Source organism: Desmodus rotundus, chromosome 1, assembly GCF_022682495.2.
Source record: "Desmodus rotundus isolate HL8 chromosome 1, HLdesRot8A.1, whole genome shotgun sequence".
Classification (NCBI taxonomy): domain Eukaryota; kingdom Metazoa; phylum Chordata; class Mammalia; order Chiroptera; family Phyllostomidae; genus Desmodus; species Desmodus rotundus.
Window position 1 is genome coordinate 96,414,752 of NC_071387.1, and position 24,957 is coordinate 96,439,708.

At 41.8% G+C, this 24,957-nt stretch overlaps 1 protein-coding gene and 1 pseudogene across 1 annotated transcript in view; one reads left to right on the forward strand and one right to left on the reverse strand.

The window, feature by feature from the left end:
• NPIPB6 (nuclear pore complex interacting protein family member B6) overlaps positions 1–20,842 on the forward strand; it is a 37,586-nt gene extending 16,744 nt beyond the window's left edge. Inside the window, 6 exon segments of the mRNA XM_071220591.1 lie at positions 118–219; positions 16,354–16,430; positions 16,432–16,483; positions 17,457–17,540; positions 18,375–18,494; positions 20,726–20,842. Of these exon segments, the coding sequence (XP_071076692.1) occupies positions 118–219; positions 16,354–16,430; positions 16,432–16,483; positions 17,457–17,540; positions 18,375–18,494; positions 20,726–20,842 (552 nt within the window).
• LOC112304916 (U2 spliceosomal RNA) lies at positions 13,900–14,020 on the reverse strand (annotated as a pseudogene).
• Positions 20,843–24,957: the final 4,115 nt, after the last annotated feature.

A 24,957-nucleotide genomic window follows, 5' to 3' on the forward strand; every position in this document is an offset into this window, starting at 1 on the left:
ATAGGGATCCTCCTTGGTAATCCTCACTGGTGTCACATGAATAAGTCAGGCAGTGTTTGGGGGTGCAGGAGCTTTGGGGAGCCCTGCAGGGTGAGACTTACAGATCTGTTGCTCTAGATCATTGATGGCAAAAGCAACATCTTGCCACCCAACACTGAAGGCAACGTTAGCATCAGGATCAAGCCTACCAAGCCCATTGACCTGTTTATGTGCTATGAGGTAAGGGCACTCCGACTGCCCCTCTCTGGCCTGAGAATACCTGTAGTGATAAGGGAGTGGACTCAACTCTATATGCTGAGACTTCTTCACATCTCCCTTTATTTGTTCCACTTCAATGCAGCCTGTTCTAATTAATCACAAAGTTCATAGTGTGTTTACACATCCTTTCCTGTCCTAACCCATCTGTCACTGATGCTGTAGAAAGAAGCCTGGCTTCAGAATCATCAGACTTGGGGGCCAGTGACATCCTGTGGTTAATAATGCAGGCTTTAGACTTCTGGTCAAGATAGAGGCATAGGTAAACATGTATAGCCTTCTCACACAATGCAGAAAAAGTACAACTAGACTACAAAACAAATATCACCCAGAACTGTCAGAAAATTTAGCCGTATGGAAGTCCAATAACCAAGGACTTAAAGAAGCCACATTCATCCAGACAGGTAGGAGGGGTGGAAACGTGGAGAGAGGTGGAGAGGAATGGAGAGGCACAGAGCCATGGAGTTGCCTGGGAATGTGGTGGAATAGGCAGTCCCACACTCACATGTGGTAGATAAAAATTGGGAGGGATACCTCAGGAGTGGGAGATCCCAGCCCCAAACCAGACCACCCAGCAGTGCAGGGTTCCAGTGCTAGGAAGATAAATTCCCATACCTTCTGCCTGTAACAACCAGTGGGAGTTGGGGCAGTGAAAGAAACTGCCAGATTATCAAAAGGCTCCTCTTAAAAGGCCTGCATGGACTTAGCACTTAGGCAGACCAACCCCCTCTGGGATGCGGCACCAGGGCAACAGCTGGAAGGGTACAAGTGGCATAAAGGAAGAAAGTGAAGAGACTGGAAACAGGGTGAGTGCTGGGAGACAGCTTCCTCCTGGGAAAACCTCCAGAAGCCAGGCAGTGGCATTGTCCCCTCCCTGAAACATCCCCCCACACAGAGCCACAAAGCAGTGAAACCGATTGCTCTGACCCGGAGATCATCTAAGGCTCTGCCCCACACAATTTACAGGTGCCTTTTCTACAATAGGCCACACCACTAAGACAGGGAGTCAAAGCAGTTCTACCTAATACACAGAAACAAACACAGGGAGGCTGCGAAATTGAGGAGAAAAAGAAATATGGCCCAATTAAAAGAACAGAACAAAACTCCAGAAAAATAATTAAACAAAACAGAGATAGCCAACCTATCAGATGCAGAGTTCAAAACACTGGTTATCAGGATGTTCAAAGAACTCATTGAGTACAGCAACAGAATAAAAAAGGATACATTAAGTGAAATAAAGAAAAATATACAGGGAACCAGTAGTGGAGGGGATGAAGCCGAGAATCAAATGAATGGTTTGGAATATAAAGAAGAAAAAAGGATTCGATCAGAACAGCCAGAAAAAAAGAATTAAAAAAAAAACAGAGACAGAATCATGCATGAGGAGGGTTTTGATGGTTGCCAAATGGGAGAGGGTTGTGGGGGAAGGGGTGAAGAGGTGAGACAATTAAGAAATACAAGTAGGTAGGTACAGAATAGCCATGGGGATATACAGTATAGGAAATGGAGTAGCCAAAGAACTTACATACATGACCCATGGACATGAACAATGGTGTGGGGATTGCCTGAGGAATTAGGGGGTACTGGGTGGAAGGGGGCAAAGGGGGGAAAATCAGGGCAATGCTAAGAGAATAATTAATAAAATATAATTTTAAAAAATGAAGATAGACTAAGAAGCCTCTGGGACATCTCCAAATGCAATAACATCTGAATTGTAGGGATGCCAGAAGAAGAGGAAGAGCAAGAAATTGAAAACTTATTTGAAAAAAATAATGAAAGAAAACGTCCCTGATTTGGTGAAAGAAATAGACATATAAGTTCAGGAAGAAGTGATGAAAAGCAAGGATCTTCAACCTAGATTACTCTATCCAGCAAAGCTATCATTTAGAATAAAGGGCAGATAAAGTGCTTCCCAGACAAGGTAAAGCTAAATGAATTAGTTCATCATCACCAGGACATTATTATATGAAATGTTAAAGGGACTTATTTAAGAAAAAGATAAAAACTGTGATCTTATTTAAGATCAAAACTTTGATCTCATTTAAGTTCAAAACTATGAACATTAATTAAAATGGTAACAAACTCACAACTACTAACAACTGAATCTTAAAAAAACAAACCAAGCAAACAACCAGAACAGGAACAGAATCATAGATACAGAAAGATCACTTAGAGGGCTATCAGCGGGGAAGGGGAAGAGGGAGAATGGGAGAAAAGGCACAGCAACTAAGAAGCATAAATGGTAGGTAAAAAATAGATAGGGGGTGTTAGGAATAGTATAGGAAATGGAACAGCCAAAGACCTTTTATACATGACTCATGGATATGAACTAATGGGGGATTGCTATAGGGAATGGGGAGAGGCAAAGGGGGAAAATTGGGACAACTATAATGACATCATCAATTAAATATATATATATATTTAAATTTTTATTGTTATTCAATTACAGTTGTATGCCTTTTGTCTCCATCCCTCCACCCCACCCCAGCCAAACCCACCTCCCTCCCTCACCTCCACCCTCCCCCTTGATTTTGTCCATGTGTCCTTTATAGTAGTTCCTGTAATCCCCTCTCCTCACTGTCCCCTCCCCACTCCCCCCTGACCATTGTTAGATTGTTCTTAACTTCAAAGTCTCTGGTTATATTTTGTTTCCTTTTTTCTTCTATTGATTATGTTCCAGTTAAAGGTGAGATCATATGGTATTTGTCCCTCACCGTCTGGCTTATTCACTTAGCATAATGCTCTCCAGTTCCATCCATGCTGTTGCAAAGGGTATAAGCTCCTTCTTTCTCTCTGCTAATGGAAATTTAAGTCTTTTTAAAAAATATATTGTATTGATTATGCTATTACAGTTGTCCCATTTTCCCCCCTTTATTCCCCTCCACCCTGCACATCTCCCCACAGTCCCCCCCTTTAGTTCATGTCCATGGGTCATATATATAAGTTCTTTGGCTTCTACATTTCCTATACTATTCTTAACCTCCCCCTGTCTATTTTCTACCTACCATTTATGCTACTCATTCTCTGTACCTTTTCCCCCCTCTCTCCCCCTTCCACTCCCCCACTGATAACTCTCCATGTGATCTCCATTTCTGTGATTCTGTTCCCATTCTAGTTGTTTGCTTAGTTTGTTTTTGTTTTCATTTTTGTTTTAGGTTCAGTAGTTAATAACTGAGTTTGCTGTCATTTTAATGTTCATATTTTTTATTTTTCTTAGATAAATCCCTTTAACATTTCATATAATAAGGGCTTGGTGATGATGAACTCCTTTAACTCAACCTTATTTGGGAAGCACTTTATCTGCCCTTCCATTCTAAATGAGAGCTTTGCTGGATACAGTAATCTTGGATGTAGGTCTTTGCCTTTCATGACTTGGAATACTTCTTTCCAGTCCCTGCTTGCCTGGAAGGTCTCTCTTGAGAAATCAGCTGACAGTCTTATGGGAAGTCCTTTGTAGGTAACTGTGTCCTTTTCTCTTGCTGCTTTTAAGATTCTCCCCTTATCTTTAATCTTGGCTAATGTAATTATGATGTGCCCTGGTGTGTCCTTCCTTGGGTCCAGCTTTTTGGGGACTCTCTGAGCTTCCTGGACTTCCTGGAAGTCTATTTCCTTTGCCACATTGGGGAAGTTCTCCTTCATTATTTGTTCAAATAAGTTTTCAGTTTCTTGCTCTTCCTCTTCTCCTTCTGGCACCCCTATGATTCAGATGTTGGAATGTTTAAATATGTCCTGGGGGTTCCTAAGCCTCTCCTCATTTTTTTGAATTCTTGTTTCTTCATTCTGTTCCAGTTGAATGTTTATTTCTTCCTTCTGGTCCATGCCATTCATTTGAGTCCCAGTTAACTTCCTGTCACTGTTGGTTCCCTGTACATTTTCTTTTATTTCACTTAGCATAGCCTTCATTTTTTTTCATCTAATTTGCAAACATATTCAACCAATTCTGTGAGCATCCTGATTACCAGTGTTTTGAACTGTGCATCTGATAGGTTGGCTATCTCTTCGTTGCTTAGTTGTATTTTTTTCTGGAGCTTTGATCTGTTCTTTCATCTGGGCCATTTTTCTTGTCTCCACAGGCCTGTAACACATAAGGGGTGGAGCCTTAGGTGTTCACCAGGGCCGGGCAACCCACATCACTGCATTGTGATGCTGTGTGGGGGAGAGGGGTCCAAGAGGGAACAATGGCGCTTGCTCCACTCTCCGACAGTTTTCAGTCACTTTCCGCACTACTCACAAGCAAATTGGGTCCTTCTGGTGCTGATTCCTAGGTGGGTGGTTTGTGTATGTTCTAGGACCCTGTGGGTCTCTCCAGCGATGGGAGTTTCTCCTGCTGCCATCTCAACCCCCACCAGTGTTTTCAATCAGAGATTTGAGGCTTTATTTATCTGCTCTGGAGCCCTGGGTTGCTTGGTCTGTCTCACTCCCCAGTTGTTCCTCCCAGTTTATCTGCACTCAAATGCTGGACTGCCCGCTCCATCAGCTGCTGCCTCACCAGATCTGCCAGCTTCCACCTTGCTGGCCAGCTGCAGCCTTGCCTGCCCCACTTCACAATCCACCGCCTCAATGGGTCTGCCAGCCACTGCCTTGCTATGAGTCCTCTCCAGGCTGCCAGTCTCTGCCCCTCCTACCAGTCTGGATGAATGTTTCTTCTTTAACTCCTTGGTTGTCAGACTTCCATACAGTTCAATTTTCTGTTAGTTCTGGTTGTGTTTTGTTTTTAAATTGTTGTTGTCCTTCTTTTGGTTGTGCAAGGAGGCACAGTGTGTCTACCTATGACCCATCTTGGCTGGAAGCCAAAATTTAGCAGTCTTATGGGAGCTCACTGGTAGGTAGCTAACTCCTTTTCTCTTGCTGCTCTTAAGATTCTTGCTTTGTCTTTAACCTTTGCCATTTTAATTATGATGTGTCTTGGTATGGGCCTCTTTGGGTTCATTTTGTTTGGGACTCCCTGTGCTCCCTGGGCTTGTATGTCTATTTCCTTCATCAGGTTATGGAAGTTTTCTGTCATTATTTTCTCATATAGGTTTTCAATTCCTTGCTCCCTCCACTTTTTGGCACTCCAATGATGCCAATCTTGGCTTGAAGTTGTCCTAGAGACTCCTTAAACTATCATTTTTTTGGATTCTTTTTTCTTTTCTACTGTTCTGATTGGGTGTTGTCTACTTCCTTGTCTTCCAAAGCACTGATTTGATCCTCTGCTTCATCTACTCTACTGCCGAATCCCTATAATATATTCTTCATCTCAGTTACTGTGTTCTTCATCTCTGACTGGTTCTTTTCCATGTATTCTATCTTCATTTTTATGTTTCATATCTTTTTGTTAAAGTTCTCACTGAGATCATTTAGTATCCTTATAATCAATGTTTTGAATTCTTCACCGGGTAGATTGCTTTGTCTTCATTTTGTTTAGTTCTTTCTCTGGACTTTTGTTCTGTTCTTTCATTTGGGCCATGTTTCATTGTCTCCTCATTTTGCTGCCTCCCTGTGTCTGCTTCTGTGTATTAGGTAGAACTTCTAAGTCTCCTGGTCTTGGTAGAGTGGTCTTATGTCATAGATGTTTTGTGGGGCCCAGTGTCACAGTTTCTTCAGTACTCGAGCTGGGCACTCCAGGTTCTTCCCCCATGTTGGCTATGTGTACCCTTCTGTTATAGTTGAGCCTTGATTGCTGTTGTCATATCAATGGAAAGGATTGATGTGCAGGTTAATTGGCTGCAATGACTGGTCTCATCAGCAGTGGAGGAGTTGCTGTGAAGAGGCCAACCCTAGGAAGCAAGATTTGCTCCAGAGGAGCTCTGGTGTCCAATGAGCCTGCCCCTTGAGTAGTTTGCTTTTTGAGTTTGTTGTGTTTGCTTCTGTGTGGTCTGAGGCTGTCCACAGGTTCACTGGCTCTGGAACCTCCTAGGAGGTGTAGGCCAGGGTCAGCAGTTGCCTGTGCCCTGCCCGAGGCCAGCCGGCATGAACTACAAAATGATCTCCATATGGCTTCTACTTGTGCTGGTCTTGGAGGTGCTCAGGAGAGGCCAAGCTGCCAAGGCCAAGGCCAGCTGCCACTAGTGCCATACCTGAGGCCACTTAGCAAGAGATATGAGGTATGCAGAGGCCATATGCTACTTGTTTGGAGTTTAGGACCTTTTAAGAGATTTTAGGGAAGTTCAACATATGAGCCAAGACACTGTATTGAGAAGCCACTGGAAGTGGCTTGGGTGGGTCCACAGTTTAGGTGGGGAGGGGTCTCTGGGAATCACCACGGCAGGGTGAAGGGTGTTAGCCAGGTTGATGGAGACTCAGATATGGCTCTGTGGGGAGGCAGGAGAGAGTTCTCAAAAGAACAGGAGCCTCTACCAGCATTTCAGTGTGGGAGAAAGCTGCCCCTCCAGCCCTTGCCCTGAAGCTAGGCAATTTATTTCCTTCTCCCTGGTGCCTTTTCAGCTTCTGCCCCAGCAATGGAGCTCAGAGCAAGTGAATCCAAGCAAGTCCATGCACGAGTCCTTTAAGAGGACTCCAGAAGCCCTCTGTCTCCCTCAGTCTGTATCACTGCTGGTTTTTAGAGCCAGAAGTTATTGGGACTTCTCTTCCTGGCACTGGAACCCTGGCCAAGGTGTGATGTGGGGGGGGGGGGATGGTGTGGGGAAGGGACTCCTCACTCCTCATGGGGGGACTTTTGAAATATCCCTCCTGATTTTTAACTACCACATGTAGGTGTGGGGCCAGCCTGTTCTGCCTCTCCACTCCTCCTACTGGTCTTCATGTGGCTTCTTTACATCCTTAGTTATAGGACTTTTGTCCAGCTAGATTCCAGGTACTTTGAATGATGGTTATTCTGTAGTTTAGTTGTAATAGTGCTGTGGTTGTGAAAGAATGTGAGTATGGCATTTATGTATGCTGCCATCTTGATTGGAAGCTCCTTTTGTCCTTTTTAAAAACAATTGTCGTAAGATACAAGAGTGGTTTTCAGAAGATGGTGGCGAGATAGGTGGGAGCGGAGTCCACTTCCCCTCAATGCCAGTGAAATACCTAGCTGATCTGAGGAGTAGAGCGAACAGCCAACAGTATTCCAGCATATATGAAGATCGGAGACCAAAAATAGAGGACATTGAAAGATCAGATGGTAAGAAGAGTGCTTAAGGACAATAAGGTCCGTGGGACCAGCGCGGGGACCAGGGCGGCTGAAGCCCCGGCTTGGGCGCAGGGTCTGCTGCAGGATTATTGGGAGAGAGCCAGGCTAGGCTGTGTGAGCAGCCAGGTGCCTGTTTGGACCAGGGGAGCTTGAATAGGAAGAATTTCTCAAAAAGGAAAACAAAATAGAGGAATGCAGCAGCTAGTTAGAGAACTCTCAGCAGCAGCAGCAGCAGCAGCAGCCTCTGGCGCCCCTCCCCCCTCAGCCCCTGGACTGTGAACGGGGAAAAGCCGCCCCAGCGCTCACCTGAAGCCTGGCTGGCACACACCCAGATTAGCGGACTGGGGGCCTACAACTGAAACTCTGGGTGAGTGCGCGCCCTGATAAGCGGCCCGGCTGCCTGGGCACATAGACAAAAAGCACCTGGGTGGGCACACAATCGGATCAGTGGCTGGCTTCCCCTGCGCACAGACACAAAGCGGGGACCGGCAGTCAACCCAACTCCAAAGCGGAGATCGGCCACACAACCCGATCAACGGCCTGGCTGCCTGCAGGCAACCACACCCAAAAGCACCGGTTCTGAAAAACTCCTACCTAGCCCCTGTGCACAGAACCCTGCATGGCCTACTGGCTCTCTAGGAGGAAGGCAGAACGCCCAGCAGAGGGGAACTGCAGGGCTAGGGAAGACTGCATTCCCAAGAAAGACTCAACCCAGTAGGGGGCTGAACTACACCATAGCAGCACCAAGAGCCCCTAGCATCTAAGACAGCAAAGAGCAAGAAGGGGGAGTGTGAGTTGCCCCTAATTGGTGCAACTCAAGGACAGCACAGCTGGTGAACTAAAGGCCTCGTGGGGAGCAGAAGGACCCAGAGGAACTAGACTGAAGGCTGAACAACACCGAAGAGTGTGGCTCAGGAAGGGAGAAAAGTGAAACCAATCCTTCCAACCACCCCCTCCCGTTCCACAGACAGGAAGACCAGCAGAACTAACCTGACAGGTTTAAAGCCAGCAGGGGACTTTTTCTTTTTTCTTTCCTCCTTTCCCCCTGAATTCCTTCTTCCTTTCTGTCCTTCTTTCTTTTGTTTATTCCTTCTTCCTTCCATCCTTTACCTTTTTTAATCCTTCTTCCTGCCTTCTTTTATTTATTCTGTTGTTTTAATTTTTGTTAAAATTCCTTCTTATCTTGCCTCCGACCTTTCTGTATTCCTTCTTCCTTCCTTCCTTTCCTTTTCTATTCCCTTTTCCCCTCCTTCCCTTCTTCTTCTTCTTCTTTTTTGCCCCCATTCCTCTTTTTCCCACAGGTGAGACAAGAAAACCGGGAGTGCTGAAAAGACCAGAGTTAGACCATGTTACACCCATAAACGTCAGCTCAAGACCAGTGAGCTCAGAAGAGTAAGGAGACGACACCACTGAATCCCATTGGCATTCTACCATAGAAGTTCATACCATAAACCCAGGGAGTCAGAATAGATCAATTTAAGAAGCAGAGGCTAACAAGAAGAGTCTCACAAACAATGGGAAGACAAAGAAACAATTCCCAAATGAAAGGAAAGGAGGAAGCCTCAGAAAGAATGCTAACTGAAAAAGAGGCAAGTCAACTATCAGATACTGAGTTCAAAGCAATGGTCATCAGGAAGCTCACTGAGCTCTCTGAGCTCACAGAGAACTACCAGAAACTACAGGGAAACTACAATGAACTCACTGCAAACTATATCAACATGAAAATAGAAACTATCAACAAGGGCCAAGAGGAAATGAAGAATACAATTTCTGAATTGAAGAACACAGTAGAAGGAATGAAAAGCAGACTTGATGAAGCAGAGGATCGGATCAGTGAGCTGGAGGACAAAGTAGAAAAAAACACCCAGAAAGAGCAAGAAAAGGAAAAGAGGCTCAGAAAGAATGAAGAGGTAATAAGGGAAATGCAGGACAACATGAAACGTAACAATATCCATATAATAGGAGTACCAGAAGGAGAAGAAGAAGAGCAAGGGATAGAAAACCTGTTTGAAAAAGTAATGATGGAAAATTTCCCTAACCTGAGGAGAGAAAAAGTCACCCAAATCCAGGAAACACAGAGAGTCCCAAGCAAGAGGAACCCAAAGAGACCCACTGCAAGACATATCACAATTAAAATGGCAAATCTCCAAGACAAAGAGAGGATCTTAAAGGCAGCAAGGGAGAAACAGGAAGTAACATACAAGGGAGCCCCAATAAGGTTAGCAACTGACTTCTCAATGGAAACGCTCCAAGCCAGAAGAGAATGGCAAAAAATATTCCAAGTAATGAGAACCAAAGGCCTGCAACCAAGGCTACTTTACCCAGCAAGGCTCTCAATCAAGATAGAAGGCCAAATAAAGAGTTTCGCAGATGAAAGAAGTCTAAAAGAATACACTTCCACCAAACCAGCTCTGCAAGAGATGCTAAAGGGACTGCTTTAAGGAAAGGAAGGAAAAGAGAAAGAGAGAGGAACACAGGTAGGAAAAAAAGGCAATGAATAACTACCTATCAATAATAACCTTAAATGTAAATGGATTAAATGCTCCAATCAAAAGACATAGAATAGCTGAATGGATAAGAAAGCATGACCCACACATATGCTGCCTACAAGAGACCCATCTCAGGACAAAAGACTTACACAGACTGAAAGTGAAGGACTGGAAACAAATTTTCCAAGCAAACGGACAGGAAAAAAAGCAGGGGTAGCAATACTCATATCAGACAAAATAGACTTCCAAAGAAGGGCCAGAAAGAGAGACCCAGAAGGTCACTTCATAATACTCAAAGGAAGAATCCACCAAGAAGACAGAAACATTGTAAATATATATGCACCCAACATAGGAGCACCCAAATACATAAAGAAAATCTTGGAGGATTTCAAGAAAGATATTGACAGTAACACAATTATAGTAGGGGACTTTAACACCCCACTATCAAAAATGGAGAAGTCTTCCAAACAAAATATCAACAAGGATATTGTGTCACTTAGCAATACCCTAGAGGAAATGGACTTAACTGATATATATAGAGCTTTTCATCCCAAAGAAGCAAAATGCACATTCTTTTCAAGTGCACATGGAACTTTTTCAAAGATAGACCACTGATAGGACACAAAGCAAGCCTCAACAAATTCAAGAAAATTGAAATCATATCAAGCATTTTCTCTGCCCACAAGGGACTGAAACTAGAAACCAACCCCAAAGGAAAAAATCCAAAACACTCAAAATCATGGATACTGAATAGCATGCTATTAAACAATGAATGGGTCAAGAACGAGATTAGGGAAAAAATCAAAAACTTTCTGGAAACAAATGAAAATGAACTCACAACAACCCAAAACCTATGGGACACAGCAAAGGCAGTCCTGAGAGGGAAGTTCATAGCAATACAGGCCTACCTTAAGAAGATAGAAACATTTCAAACAAACAACCTAACCCTACGCCTACAAGAACTGGAGGAACAACAACAAAGACAGCCCAGAGCAAGCAGAAGGAAGGAAATAACCAAGATCAGAGCAGAGTTAAATGACATAGAGACTAAAAGCACAATTCTAAGGATCAACGAATCTAGGAGCTGGTTCTTTGAAAAGATAAACAAAATCGACAAGCCTTTAAGTAGGCTCATCAAGAAGAAAAGAGAGAGGATCCAAATAAACACAATTAGAAATGAAAGAGGAGAGATTACCACTGATACCATAGAAATACAAAGGATTGTAAGAAATTACTATGAAGAACCGTATACTAAGAAATTTGAAAACCTAGGTGAAATGGACACATTTCTAGAAAAATATAATCTTCCAAAACTGAATGAAGAAGCAGCAGAAAACCTGAACAGACCAATAACAGCAGACGAAATTGAAGCAGTCATCAAAAAACTCCCAACACACAAAAGCCCTGGACCAGATGGTTTCACAGGAGGATTCTACAAAGCATTTAAGGAAGAGCTAACCCCTATCCTTCACAGTCTATTTGAAAAAATCCAAACTGATGGAAGACTCCCAAACTCTTTTTATGAAGCCAGCATCATCCTAATCCCAAAACCAGATAAAGACACAACAAAGAAAGAAAACTTCAGGCCAATATAGCTGATGAACATAGATGCAAAAATTCTCAACAAAATATAGGCAAACCGCATCCAGCAATACATTAAAAAGATCATACACCATGACCAAGTGGGATTCATCCCAGGGATGCAAGATGGTACAATATTTGCAAATCAATAAACATAATACATCACATTAACAACAGCAAAGACAAAAATCACATGATCATATCAATAGATGCAGAAAAAGCATTTGATAAGATACAGCACCCATTTCTGATAAAAAACACTCAGCAAAGTGGGAAAAGAGGGAGCATTCCTCAACGTCATAAAGTCCATATAAGAGATACCTACAGCCAACATCATACTCAATGGACAAAAACTTAGAGCTTTCCCACTAATATCAGGAACAAGACAAGGATGCCGTCTCTCACCACTCCTATTCAACATAGTATTGGAAGTCCTAGCCACAGCAATCAGACAAGAAAAAGCAATAAAAGGCATCCAAATTGGAAAGGAGGAAATGAAACTGTCACTGTTTGCAGACGACATGATAGTGTACATGGAAAATCCTATAGACTCCACCAAACAACTTCTCGACCTAATAAATAAATTTGGCAAAACAGCTGGATACAAAGTCAATACTCAGAAATTAAAGGCATTCCTGTACACCAACAATGAAACTGCAGAAACAGAAATCAGGAAAAAAATCCCATTTGATATAGCAACAAGAAAAATAAAGTACCTACGAATAAACCTAACCAAGGAGGTAAAAGACCTGTACTCAGAAAACTACACAACACTGAAGAAAGAAATTAAGGAAGACACAAACAAATGGAAGCAGGTACCATGCTCATGGATTGGAAGAATTAACATCATCAAAATGGCCATACTACCCAAAGCAATTTATAGATTCAATGCAATCCCTATTAGAGTACCCATGACATATTTCACAGATATAGAACAAACATTTCAGAAATTCATATGGAACCATAAACGATCCCGAATAGCTGCAGCAATTTTGAGAAAGAAGAACAAAGCAGGAGGGATCACAATACCTGATATCAAACTGTATTACAAGGCCATGGTAATCAAAACAGCCTGGTACTGGCATAAAAACAGGCACATAGACCAATGGAACAGAACAGAGAGCCCAGAAATAAACTCAAGTCTTTACGGTCAATTAATATTTGACAAAGGAGGCAGGAGCATAAAATGGAGCAAAAACAGCCTCTTCAACAGATGGTGTTGGGAGATCTGGACACCTGCATGCAAAAAAAATGAAACTCGATCACCAACTTATGCCATACACAAAAATAAACTCAAGATGGATAAAAGACTTAAATATAAGTTGTAACACCATAAAAGTCCTTGAGGAAAACATTAGCAGGAAAATCTCAGACATTCCACGCAGCAACATCCTCCCAGACATGTCCCCTAAAGCAAGGGACATTAAGGAAAGAATAAACAAATGGGACCTCATCAAAATAAGAAGCTTCTGCATGGCTAAAGAAAACAGCACCAAATTACAAAGAGAACCAACAGTATGGGAAAACATTTTTGCTAATGATACCTCAGACAAGGGCCTGATCTCCAAAATAGATAAAGAACTCACACGACTCCACTCCAGGAAGACAAACAAACGAATTAAGAAATGGGCAAAGGACTTGAACAGACACTTCTCCAAGGAAGACATACAGAGGGCCCAGAGACATTTGAAAAGATGCCCAGCATCACTAGCCATCAGAGAGATGCAAATTAAAACCACAATGAGGTACCATCTCGCACTGGTTAGAGTGGCCAACATAAACAAATCCACAAACAAATGTTGGAGAGGATGTGGAGAAAAGGGAACCCTAGTGCACTGTTGGTGGGAATGCAGACTGGTGAGGCCACTGTGGAAAACACTATGGAATTTCCTCAGAAAACTAAAAATGGAACTGCCCTTTGACCCAGCAATTCCGCTGCTGGGATTATACCCTAAGAACCCTGAAACACCAATCCAAAAGAACCTGTGCACCCCAATGTTCATAGCAGCACAATTTACAATAGCCAAGTACTGGAAGCAACCTAAGTGCCCATCAGCAAACGAGTGGATCCAAAAACTATGGTACATTTACACAACGGGATTCTATGCAGCAGAGAGAAAGAAGGAGCTTATACCCTTTGCAACAGTATGGATGGAACTGGAGAGCATTATGCTGAGTGAAATAAGCCAGGCAGTGAGGGACAAATACCATATGATCTCACCTTTAACTGGAACATAATCAACAGAAGAAAAAAGCAAACAAAATATAACCAGAGACATTGAAGTTAAGAACAATCTAACAATAGCCGGGGTGGGGGGGACAGTGGGAAGAGGGGATTACAGGAACTACTATAAAGGACACATGGCCTTTCACTTTCTTGACTAAATTTATTCTCAGTACTTATTGTCCCTGATGGTACAGTCAATAGAATGGTTTTCTTAATTTCCTTTGTTCATATATATATATTTTTTCTTGGTGCATCATTCCCAGAAGTATTGCAATACAAGGTCAATGTGTATCAGATATTAAACTGATAAGACAGATATTACATTTTATGTTAGCCATAAGGCCTAGAAGAAATGTTCATCTATAATTTTACTGCCTTCATTTACTTCTCGGTTGATTTTTTTCATTTATCTGGTAATTAATTTTATTTCTTTAAATGAACAATGTTTCCTGTTTTCTTTGTATGTTCTGTGATATTTTTAGGAAAAAATTGGACCTTTCACTATTATAATAATGTGATAACTCTGGAAACCAGATTCTCCCACTTCCCTAGGGGTTGAGATTGCTGGTGGGTTTTTTTTTTTTTTTTGGTGGGGGCGTGGGGTGCGACGCTTTTTGACTATTGAAAGCCATAGCCATAGTAGTCCTTTGCTTTGAGATTTTGCAATTTTTTTTTTGCAAAGACTATTGTTTGTCATGTGTGTTCATTGAAATTCTGACCCTTTGGCTCATGTTCAGCAAATATTTTGACAGGAACTTAAACAAACAAATGAAAACATCATCAACAACAAACAAAGAGAAGAGCAACCACTGTGTAGATGGGCTCTGCATTGGGGCCCTCGTCACCACTCAGCTGGGCCTGCTCTGAGCCTAGGGGTCATCAGCCTGATGTGAAAGCTTAAGGTCTTCTCAGGGCCTTTCTGAGCATGCGTCCTACCCAGACATGTGCAAGCTTTCTAGACTACCCTGTGTGGACGGTTGTCTTGAATATCCAAATTCCTCACCTCCATCCAAAATCTTACTCCAGCTTCTCCTCCAGATCCTGATGGTTCCTTGTGGTTCTCTACCCATAATCTCTTGCCTCAGGCACCTGAGTTTTGCAATCTGCCTGGCAGCTTCTATGAGCAGTGCCTGCTGCTCTTCCCGCCTGTATTCTGACTTCTGTGAAGTGAGTGCCTTGCTTCAGTCCTCAAGGTATCCCCAGACAAGTTAGACAGATACACACAATAATTATTATTTTACTTTAAAACATTTATTTTACTTAAAAAAAGAAAGAACAAGTTGATCTGGTATTGCAAGTGGAAAACAGTTTCATCTGCCAAAAACAGAAGGCAGTTATAACCATAATTATACCACAAACAAAACAATTTTCTTAAATTCTACCTAAATCTTGTTCCTGCTAAAATCTCTGGTCTTGAAACTTAGCTTCCTCTTGGTAGATCCAGAGTTTTAAAAAACACGTCAAAGAGTCTTATTGATAAAATCAGAACAAAAAGGGATATGACTCAATGTTTTTTAAAAGTGTTTTTTTACTGGAACCTTGTAAAATTATTTCATGTTCTGTAAGAGGGCTGATCCTAACACATTGCTTAGTGGTTCAAATACCATCGCTCCTACTGACCGACGTGGAGCAAATTACAGTGCCTTTTTGCGCACCAGTTTCTTCTTCTGTTAATGTCAAGCTCACACAAAACCCATGCACGGTGTTCATAGCAGCTTTATTCATGATAGCTAAAACCTAGAAACAACCCAGATGCCCTTCTGTGGGTGACAGTTAAACTGTGGTTCATCACTTACATAAGATACTGTTCAGCAATAAATAGCATCAACGTATTGATGGGACACAACAGCCTGGATGAATCTCTGGAGAATTATACCAAGTGAAAAAAAGAAAGAAGAGCCACTCACAAAAGGTTACATGCTATATGATTCGACTTAGGTACCATTCTTAAAATGATAGAATTATAAAACTGGAGAAAAGATTGGTTACTGTGAAGGGGTTAGGGATGTGGAGGTAGGAGGAGGAGGGAAGTGGAGGGAGGTGGATGTGGATACCCAAGAGCAACGTGAGAGGTCCTGGCAATGATGGGACTGACTGAGGTGGTTGATACCCGAACCTACACCTCTGATAAAATTGCACAGTACTAAACATACTCTCTCTCACACACAAATGAGTACCAGTGAAAAACTGGGGAGATCTGAGTGAGATTGGTGGCTTGGAGCAATGTCAAGCTTTGTGATAATGAAATATAGTTTTGCAAGATGTAACCATTGGGGAAACAGGATAAAGGGTACATGGAATCTCTATTATTTTTATAATTGCATGCAAATCTACAATTATCTTAAAAGTTTAATTTAAAAAATACCAGCCCCATAGACTTTTTTTGAAGATGAGATGAGATAGTACTTGGGGAAGAATATTTGTTCAGAAAACGTTTATTGTCACCTCCCATCTGTTCAGCTACTGTGTTATATTGGTATCAGTTGTCAGTGTATTTTGTGCACTAATTGACCAGTAGCATGCATCGAATGTTTGCACGTAGAGAAAACGGACTCAGAGAGATTACAAAAGTTGCACAAGTGCCTCGGAGACTAAGAAGCTGTATGCTAACCCAGATCTGAGCCCCAGGTTGCAGCACAGCCTCTCTAAACTCAGTGCCTTCAACAAGAGTGCCGCTTTCTTTGCAGGACGACCCAGTGAAGACAGCCCACATGGAATGTGGGGACTTTTTCAACACTGGGGACAAAGCAACTATGGATGAAGAGCTACATCTGGTTCCTGGGGAGGGATGATGACATCATCAACGCTTCTGGGTAGGTGTGGCTGACCTGAAGCCCAGAGGTATCACTTTATAGGCCTGGTGGGATCTAGCTTGCCTCGCCATTCCTCCATGCATTGGTGATGGGACTCTCAGCCTACTCCAATAGAGCCGTGTCGATGGAGTCCTGGCCCAGGGTATCTGCCATCTCTCCCAACACCAAAATAAAGTTCAAGAAGGACTGGAACTGCAACCACAATAACACATCATGCAATTTAATGAGAGGGGATAAGACTGGGGCAGGATAACTTATTTTGGCCCCTGTTAGTCCCCATTGGTTGGGGGAAATTATTCTCTATGCTCCTCTGATTGGCACAAGGCACATGTCACAAAAACAACAACACAAATGATAGTAATAGCAGCTAAACCTTATGGAGTACTTACTTTGTGAAAGTACTCTCCTTAGTGTTTTGTATACCCCAGTAGATGTCATTATTATGCCCATTTTACAGATGAGAAAACTGAGTTACTGACCAGTGAAATAAGTTGCTGAAAGTTTCCAAGACAGTGTAGGGTAAAGTCCTATTTGACCCAAAGTAGTCTGGCTCCCAACCCGTTGTCCCAAACACTTACATGATTTAAGGGGGAGGGAGCGACACAAGTAACAACTTCTCTTGGATACACCAGGGAAATTAAGTTTGTTTTACTTTTTAAATTTCTGAATGAAATGCTGATGTAGTGTGACTAGGAGGCATACTTTCTCTAAAATAAGACAAAGTTTGAGTCCCCCAAGAATGTAAGAGTGGGGGTTTTCCACCCCCACTCCCGCGGCCCTCACCAGAGGCAGAGAAGAGAGAAACTCTGGCAGCACGCCCAGGTCTTCACATTTTGGTTCCACTACACAGCCTTTGCACAGTCCTCTGGTTCTCGTGACACTGGCCCTCTGTACCAGGGGCAGTTGTGACAGTCCCAAACATGAGATTGGAGGGCCTGGGTCACTCTAGCCCTGGCGTCTGCTCAGAACCAGAGCAGGAATTTTGGTCCCACGGGTACCGAATTGGGCCAGTGGAGGTGGAAAGTGCTCTGGCCAAACATCCGGCGGTCGCCGAGGGAGAGGTGAAGACAGGGGGGTCATCGCATCTGTGTGTGTGCGCTGGAAAGCTGTGCGGAGAAACCCCGCAGAGGTTAGTTGGTGTGTGCGTTGCACTTACACTGTATGGGCAGCAAGAGGCACCAGTGGCATCATCTGTGACCATATAACCCCAACTAAGAATGTTGGTTTTGATAAGAGCTAATATTCGGTGGGCCCTTACTATGTGCCGGCTCATTTAACCTCACAACACCTCTTTTAATAGATACAGAGTTCAAAACTCTTTTAATAGATACAGAGATAGGCATAAAGAAGTTAAGTAACTTGCTCACATTACACTGTGGTAGAGCCAGGAAATCTGAGCACTCTGGTTCCAATGCATTCATTGATTCAACAAGTGTTTACCAATCACCTGCTATGTACAAGTCCCTATGCAATTAAATGGGGACATAAATAACAATATAAAAACAATAATTTACCAACAATTATTAAATGCCCACAGGGTTCCAGGCAGAGAACTGTACATACATTAATAGTAAAAATGATGATAATGATGATAGAGATAATAATAAAGTTAAACCAGCTGCATATTTTATATATATTATCTTGTGGGATCTGTATATAAGCCCACTGAGGGATGAACCTATACTGTCTGCATGCCACAGGGAAGGAATTTGAAGTTAAATAATTTTCCACAGCAGAGTGGAAATTGGAAGTATTTGGATTTGAACCAGGTCCTGTCCTTTTCCAAAGGCTCAAGTTTCTACTTGTTTTTCCATTCATTACATAAACATTTACTTTTTAAGTCATACAGCTGGTTGGCATTCACCCTGAGCCTCCACTCTGGTTCTGCATTGCAGGTGGAGAAGGCTTTTATTGTCCTGACCCCACAGATTCTGTCCCATGACCTGGACCAGCTCACCAAGGAGCTGCAGCGATACGTGAAGTCAGTGACAGCCCTGTACAAGTACCCGAGGAAGGTGAGTGAGGGCGGATGCTCCGTGCCCTTCCTGAGCTCTGCTGCCCCAAGTCTGTTAGGGTGGCTGGGTGATGCTTAAACAGCAAATAGAGCTAGCATTTTTCTCTTCAGGAGAAGCAATTCCGTTTCGGGGTGGAGTGCAGTCAACTGAATGAGACGGAACCTCTACCCTGGGTTGGAAATCCCAAAAGGAATCCATTGCTGACATGTTAACATGAGGGCAAAAAACCCCAGACAAGTGTCCAAAGCTATCCAATAAAGTTATTTACAATCTTCTAAAATTTGAAAAAAAATCCAAATCAGCGGCTTTCAAACTATTTGTTAACATGATTCATACTAAGAAGAAGTTGGTGCTGCAACTCAATACTTATTTACATACACTGCAAATGAATGTTAACAAAATTTTATTTATCCTTACAACATGCAGTCCATTCTGATAATTTTTATTCTATTGCGTTTGTTTTAAATGTGTGCAAACAACAAAAATGTCCAACAATACAGAAATTATTAAATTATTTGTGAAATGTAATATTATCCTGTAATTTAAAGTGATGTAAATTTTTAAAATTTATGTTTATTTTTTAAATAATATATTTTATTGATTATGCTACTAGTTGTCCCATTTTCCCCCCTCTATTCCCCTCCGCCCTGCACACCCCCTCCCACCTACATTCCCCCCCTTTAGTTCATGTCCATGGGTCGTACATATAAGTTCTTTGGCTCTACATTTCCTATACTATTCTTAACATCCCCCATCTATCTTCTACCTACAATTTATGCTACTTATTCTCTGTACCTTTCCCTCTTCTCTCCCCCTCCCACTCCCCTGTTGATAACCCTCCATGTGATCTCCATTTCTGTGGTTCTGTTCCTGTTCTACTTGTTTGCTTAGTTTGCTTTTGTTTTTGTTTTAGCTGTGGTTGTTAATAACTGTGAGTTTGCTGTCATTTTTACTGTTTACATTTTTGATCTCCTTTTTCTTAGATAAATCCCTTTAACATTTCATATAATAAGGGCTTCGTGACGATGAACTCCTTTAACTCGACCTTATCTAAGAAGCACTTTATCTGCCCTTCCATTCTAAATGAGAGCTTTGCTGGATAGAGCAATCTTGGATGTAGGTCCTTGCCTTTCATGATTTGGAATACTTCTTTCCAGTCCCTTCCTGCCTGGAAGGTCTCTTTGGAGAAATCAGCTGACAGTCTTATGGGAAGTCCTTTGTAGGTAACTGTCTCCTTTTCTCTTCCTGCTTCTAAGATTCTCTCCTTCTGTTTCATCTTAGGTAATGTAATTATGATGTGACTTGGTGTGTTTCTCCTTGGGTCCAACTTCTTTGGGACTCTCTGAGCTTCCTGGACTTCCTTGGAAGTCTATTTCCTTTGCCAGATTAGGGAATTTCTCCTTCATTATTTGTTCAAATAAGTTTTCAATATTTGCTCTTCCTCTTCTCCTTCTGGTACCCCTATAATTCAGATGTTGGAATGTTTCAAGATGTCCCAGAGGTTCCTAAGCCTCTCCTCATTTTTCCGAATTCTTGTTTCTTCATTCTTTTCTGGTTGGATGTTTCTTTCTTCCTTCTGGTTTACACCGTTGATTTGAGTCCCAGCTTCCTTCTCATCACTATTGGTTCCCTATACATTTTCCTTTGTTTCTCTTAGCATAGCCTTCATTTTTCATCTAGTTTGCAACCAAATTCAACCAATTCTGTGAGCTTCCTGATTACCAGTGTTTTGAACTGTGCATCTGATAGGTTGACTATCTCTTCATTGCTTAGTTGTATTTTTTCTGGAGCTTTGATCTGCCTTTTTTTTGTTGTCTTGGCATGCCTGTTACATAAAGGGGCGGAGCCTTAGATGTCCATCAGGGTGGGGTAATGCTGGTAGATGTGCTGTGATGCTGTATGTGGGGGAGAGGCTGAGAGGGAGCAATGGTTCCCGCTCCACTCTCTGCTGGTTTTCAGTCACTCCCTCCACTACCCACAATCAAACTGGGCCCTTCTGGTGCTGATTCCTGAATGGATGGGTTTGTGTACATTCTAGGCCCCTGTGGGTCTCTCCAATGAACTCTCCTGTGAGGCTGGGAGTTTCTCCTGCTGCCGCCTCAACCCCCACAGATGTTTTCAATCAGAGGTTTGAGGCCTTATTACCCCACACTGGAGCCCTGTGTCGTGTGGTCTGTTTTGCTCCTCCGCTGTTCCTCCCATTTTATCTATGTGCGAATGTGGGGCCACAGGTTCCGCCAGCTACCACCTTGTGGGGCCTACCAGCTGCAGCCTGGCCTGCCCTGTTCCACAATCTGCCACCTCGCTGGATCAGCCAGCTGGATCCACCAGCTGCCGCCTTGCTGTGAGTCCTCTCCGCCCGGCTGCTGGTCTCAGCCCCTCCTACTGGTCTGGATGAATGTTTCTTCTTTATCTCCTTGGTTGTCGGACTTCCATACAGTTCAATTTTCTGTCAGTTCTGGTTGGTTTTTGTTTTTAAATTGTTGTTGTCCTTCTTTTGGTTGTGCAAGGAGGCACAGTGTGTCTACCTACGCCTCCATCTTGGCCAGAAGTCTAGTTAAACTCCACCACAGTTTTTTGATGCACTCATTTACTGATGGGCACTTAGGCTGTTTACAGCACTTGCATGTTATAAATAACACTGCTATGAACATTGGGGTGCAAAGGTTCTTTTGAATTGGTGTTTCAGAATTCTTATGGTATTCCCAGCAGTGGAATTGCTGGATCAAAAGGCAGTTCCATTTTTAGTTTTTTAAGGGAATTCCATACTGTTTTCCACAGTGGCTGCACCAGTCTGCATTCCCACCAACAGTGCACTAGGATTCCCTTTTCTGCATCCTCACCAGCACTTGTTGTTTGCTGATTTGTTCATGATGCCCATTCTGACTGGAGTGAAGTGATATCTCTTTGTGGTTTTAATTTTCATCTCTGTGATGGCTAGTGATGTTGAGCATCCTTTCATATGCCTATGGGCCCTCTGTATGTCCTGCTTGGAGAAGTGTCTGTTCAGGTCATTAGCCCATTTTTTAATTGGATTGTTTGTCTTTCTGGTGTTGAGTCATATGAGTTCATTATATATTCTGTAGATCAAAACCTTGTCCGAGGTATCATTGGCAAATATGTTTTCCCCTACAGTTTTGATTCCTTTTACATTTTGCTGATGTTTTCTTTAGCTATGCAGAAGCTTTTTAATTTGATGTAGTCCCATATGTTTATACTTTCCTTTATTTCCCTTACCCTAAAGGATGTATCGATGAAAATATTGCTGCATGGGATGTCTGAAGTTTTACAGCATATGCTTTCCTCTAGGACTTGTAGTGTCACAGCTTATATATAAGTCTTTTATCCATTTTCAGTTAATCCTGGTATATGGTATAAGTTTGTGGTCTAGTTTCCTTTTTTGCATGTACTATTCCATGTCTCCCAGCACCATTTATCAAAGAGGCTATTTTTACTCCATTTTATGCTTCTGCCCACTTTGTCAAATATTAACTGACCATAGAGACATGTGTTTCTTTTTGGGTTCTCTATTCTGTTCCATTGATCTATGTGTCTGTTCTTATAACAGTACCAGGATGTTTTGATTACAGTGGCCTTGTAGTATAGTTTGATATCAGGTATTGTGATCCCTCATACTTTGTTCTTCTTTCTCAAGATTGCTACAGCTATTTGGGGTCATTTTTGGTTCCATATAAATTTTTGAAACGTTTGCTCTGTATATCTGGAAATATGTCATTGGTATTTTAATAGGGATTACATTGAGTCTATGGATTGCTTTGGGTAGTACTCATGTTTTAATGATGTTGATTCTTCCAATCCATGAACATGGTATATACATCCTTTTGTTTTTATATTTCTTAATTTGTTTATTCAGTGTTCCATAGTTTTGTGAGTATAGGTCTTTTGCCTCCTTGCTCAAGTTTATTCCTAGGTACTGTATTTTTATTATTGCTATAGTAAATGAGATTTTTCCCCTAGTTTCTGTTTCTGATATTTTATTGTTGATATACAAAAATGCCTTTATGTTCTGAATATTAACTTTGTGTCCCACTATTTTGCCAAATTCATGTATTAGGTCAAGTAGTTTTTTTGTAGAGCCTATAGGGTTTTCTATGTACATTATCATATCATCTGCAAATAATGGCAGTTTTACTTCCTCCTTTCCAATTTGCATACCTTTTATTTCTTTTTCTTGTCTGATCACTGTGGTTAAAACTTCAAATACTATGTTGAATAAAAGTGGTGAAAGTGGACATCCTTGCATTGTTCCTCATCTTACAAGGAAAGCTTTTAGTTTTTGCCCATTGAGTATGATGTTGGCTATATGTCTCTCATATGTGGCCTTTATTATGTTGAGGTATGCTCCCTCTATTCCCACTTTGCTGAGTGCTTTTATCATAAATGGGTGCCGTACTTTATCAAATGCTTTTTCAGTGTCTATTGATATGATCATGTGATTTTTGTGTTTCATTTTGTTTATGTGGTGTATTATGTTTGTTGATTTGCTAAATTATACCATCCTTCAATTCCTGATATGAATCCCATTTGATTGTGGTGTATGATCTTTTTAATGTATTGCTGGATCCATTTTGCCAATATTTTGTTGAGGATTTTAGCATCTATGTTCATCAGCAATGTTGGCCTGTGTAGTTTTCTTTCTTTGTTGTGTCTTTACTTGGTTTGGGAATTAGGATAATACTGGCCTCATAAAAAGAGTTTGGTAGTCTTCCCTCTTCTTGAATTTTTTGGAATAGTTTGAGGAGGATGGAGATTAGCTTTTTCCTAAATGTTTGGTGAAATTTGCCTGTGAGGCTGTCTGGTCCAGGGCTTTTGTGTGCTGGCGGTTTTTTGATTACTGCTTCAATTTCTCTAATTGTTACTGGTCTATTCAGGTTTTCTGCTTCTTCTTTACTCAGTTTTGGAAGATTATATGTTTACTCCACACCAGGCACATTGTGGTGAAGCTGTTTCTTCTGTCTGTTCATGATTATAAGTCTTCTCTCCTGCTATTGTCCAGTTGTTTATTCCAGATGATATGCCCACAGTTTAGTTATAATTCCATATTGGTCCTGGGAGGAGGTTAATGTAGCCTCCACTCACTCCCCTGACATCTTGGATCTGTAGGAATTTCTTCATCTGTCTTTCGATTCTAAATAATAGCCTTGCTGGGGAGAGTGATCTTGGATGTAGTTCCTTGCTTTTCACCACTTTAAATATTTTGTGCCAGTCCCTTTTGTCCTGCAAAGTTTCTGTTGAGAAGTCAGCTGACAGTCTTATATGAGCTCTCTGGTAGGAAACTATGTAACAACTTTGCTCTTGCTGCTTTTAAGATTCTCTCTTTGTCTATAACCTTTGCCATTTTAATTTTTATTTATGGTTTCATGGTGTGGGCCTCTTTGGGTTCATCTTGTTTGGGATTCTCTGCATTTCCTGGGCTTGTATGTCTATTTCCTTCATCAGGATAGGGAAGATTTCTATCATTATTACTTCAAATAGGTTTTCAATTCCTTGCCCTGTCTCTTCTTCTTCTGAAAGCCCTATGATGTGAATGTTGGTATGCTTGATATTGTTTGAGAGTCTCCTTAAACTATCCTTATTTTTTTTTTGGATTATTTTTTCTTTTTGCTGTCTGATTGAATGTTTTCTGCTACCCTGTCTTCCCAATCATTGATTTGAATCTCTGCTTTATCTTATTTACTATACATTCCCTCTAAAGTATTTTTCAATTCATAATGGTTCTTTGTAATGATTTGTATGTCTTTTTATGCTGTTAAAGTTCTCATGAAGTTCTTTGAGTATCCTTAAAACCATTGTTGTTTTTTTAATTTATTGATTTTGAGAGAGAGAGAAACATTGATTTGTTTTTCCACTTATTTATGTATTCATTGGTTGATTCTTGTATGTGCCCTGGCCTGGGATTGAACTAGCAACGTTGACGTGTCTAGACAGCACTCTAACCAAATGAGCTACTCTGCCAGGGCACCATGGTTTTTGTTTTTAAAGATTTTATTTATTTTTAGAGAGAGGGGAAGTGAGGGAAAAGGAGAAGGAGAGAAACAATGTGTGGTTGTTTCTTGTGCATCCCCAACTGGGGACCTAGCCCACAACCCAGGCATGTGCCCTGACTGGGAATCAAACTGATGACCCTTTGGTTCGTGGGCAGGCACTCAATCTACTGAGCCACTTCAGCCAGGGCAATGTTTTTGAACTCTGTGTCAGGCAGATTGCTTTCCTCCATTTTATTTAGTTCTTTTTCTGGAGATTCCTCCTGTTCTTTCATTGGGGGCATGTTTCTTTTTCTCCCCATTTTGGCTGTCTTCCTGTGCTTGTTTCTATGTATTAGTAGAGCTGTTCCATCTCCCAGTCTTGGTAGAGTGGCCTTATGGCCTGTAGCATTCAGTGGTGCAGTCCCCCTGGTTACCTAAGCAGGGTGTGCCAGGTGTGACCCTTGTATGTGTTGTTA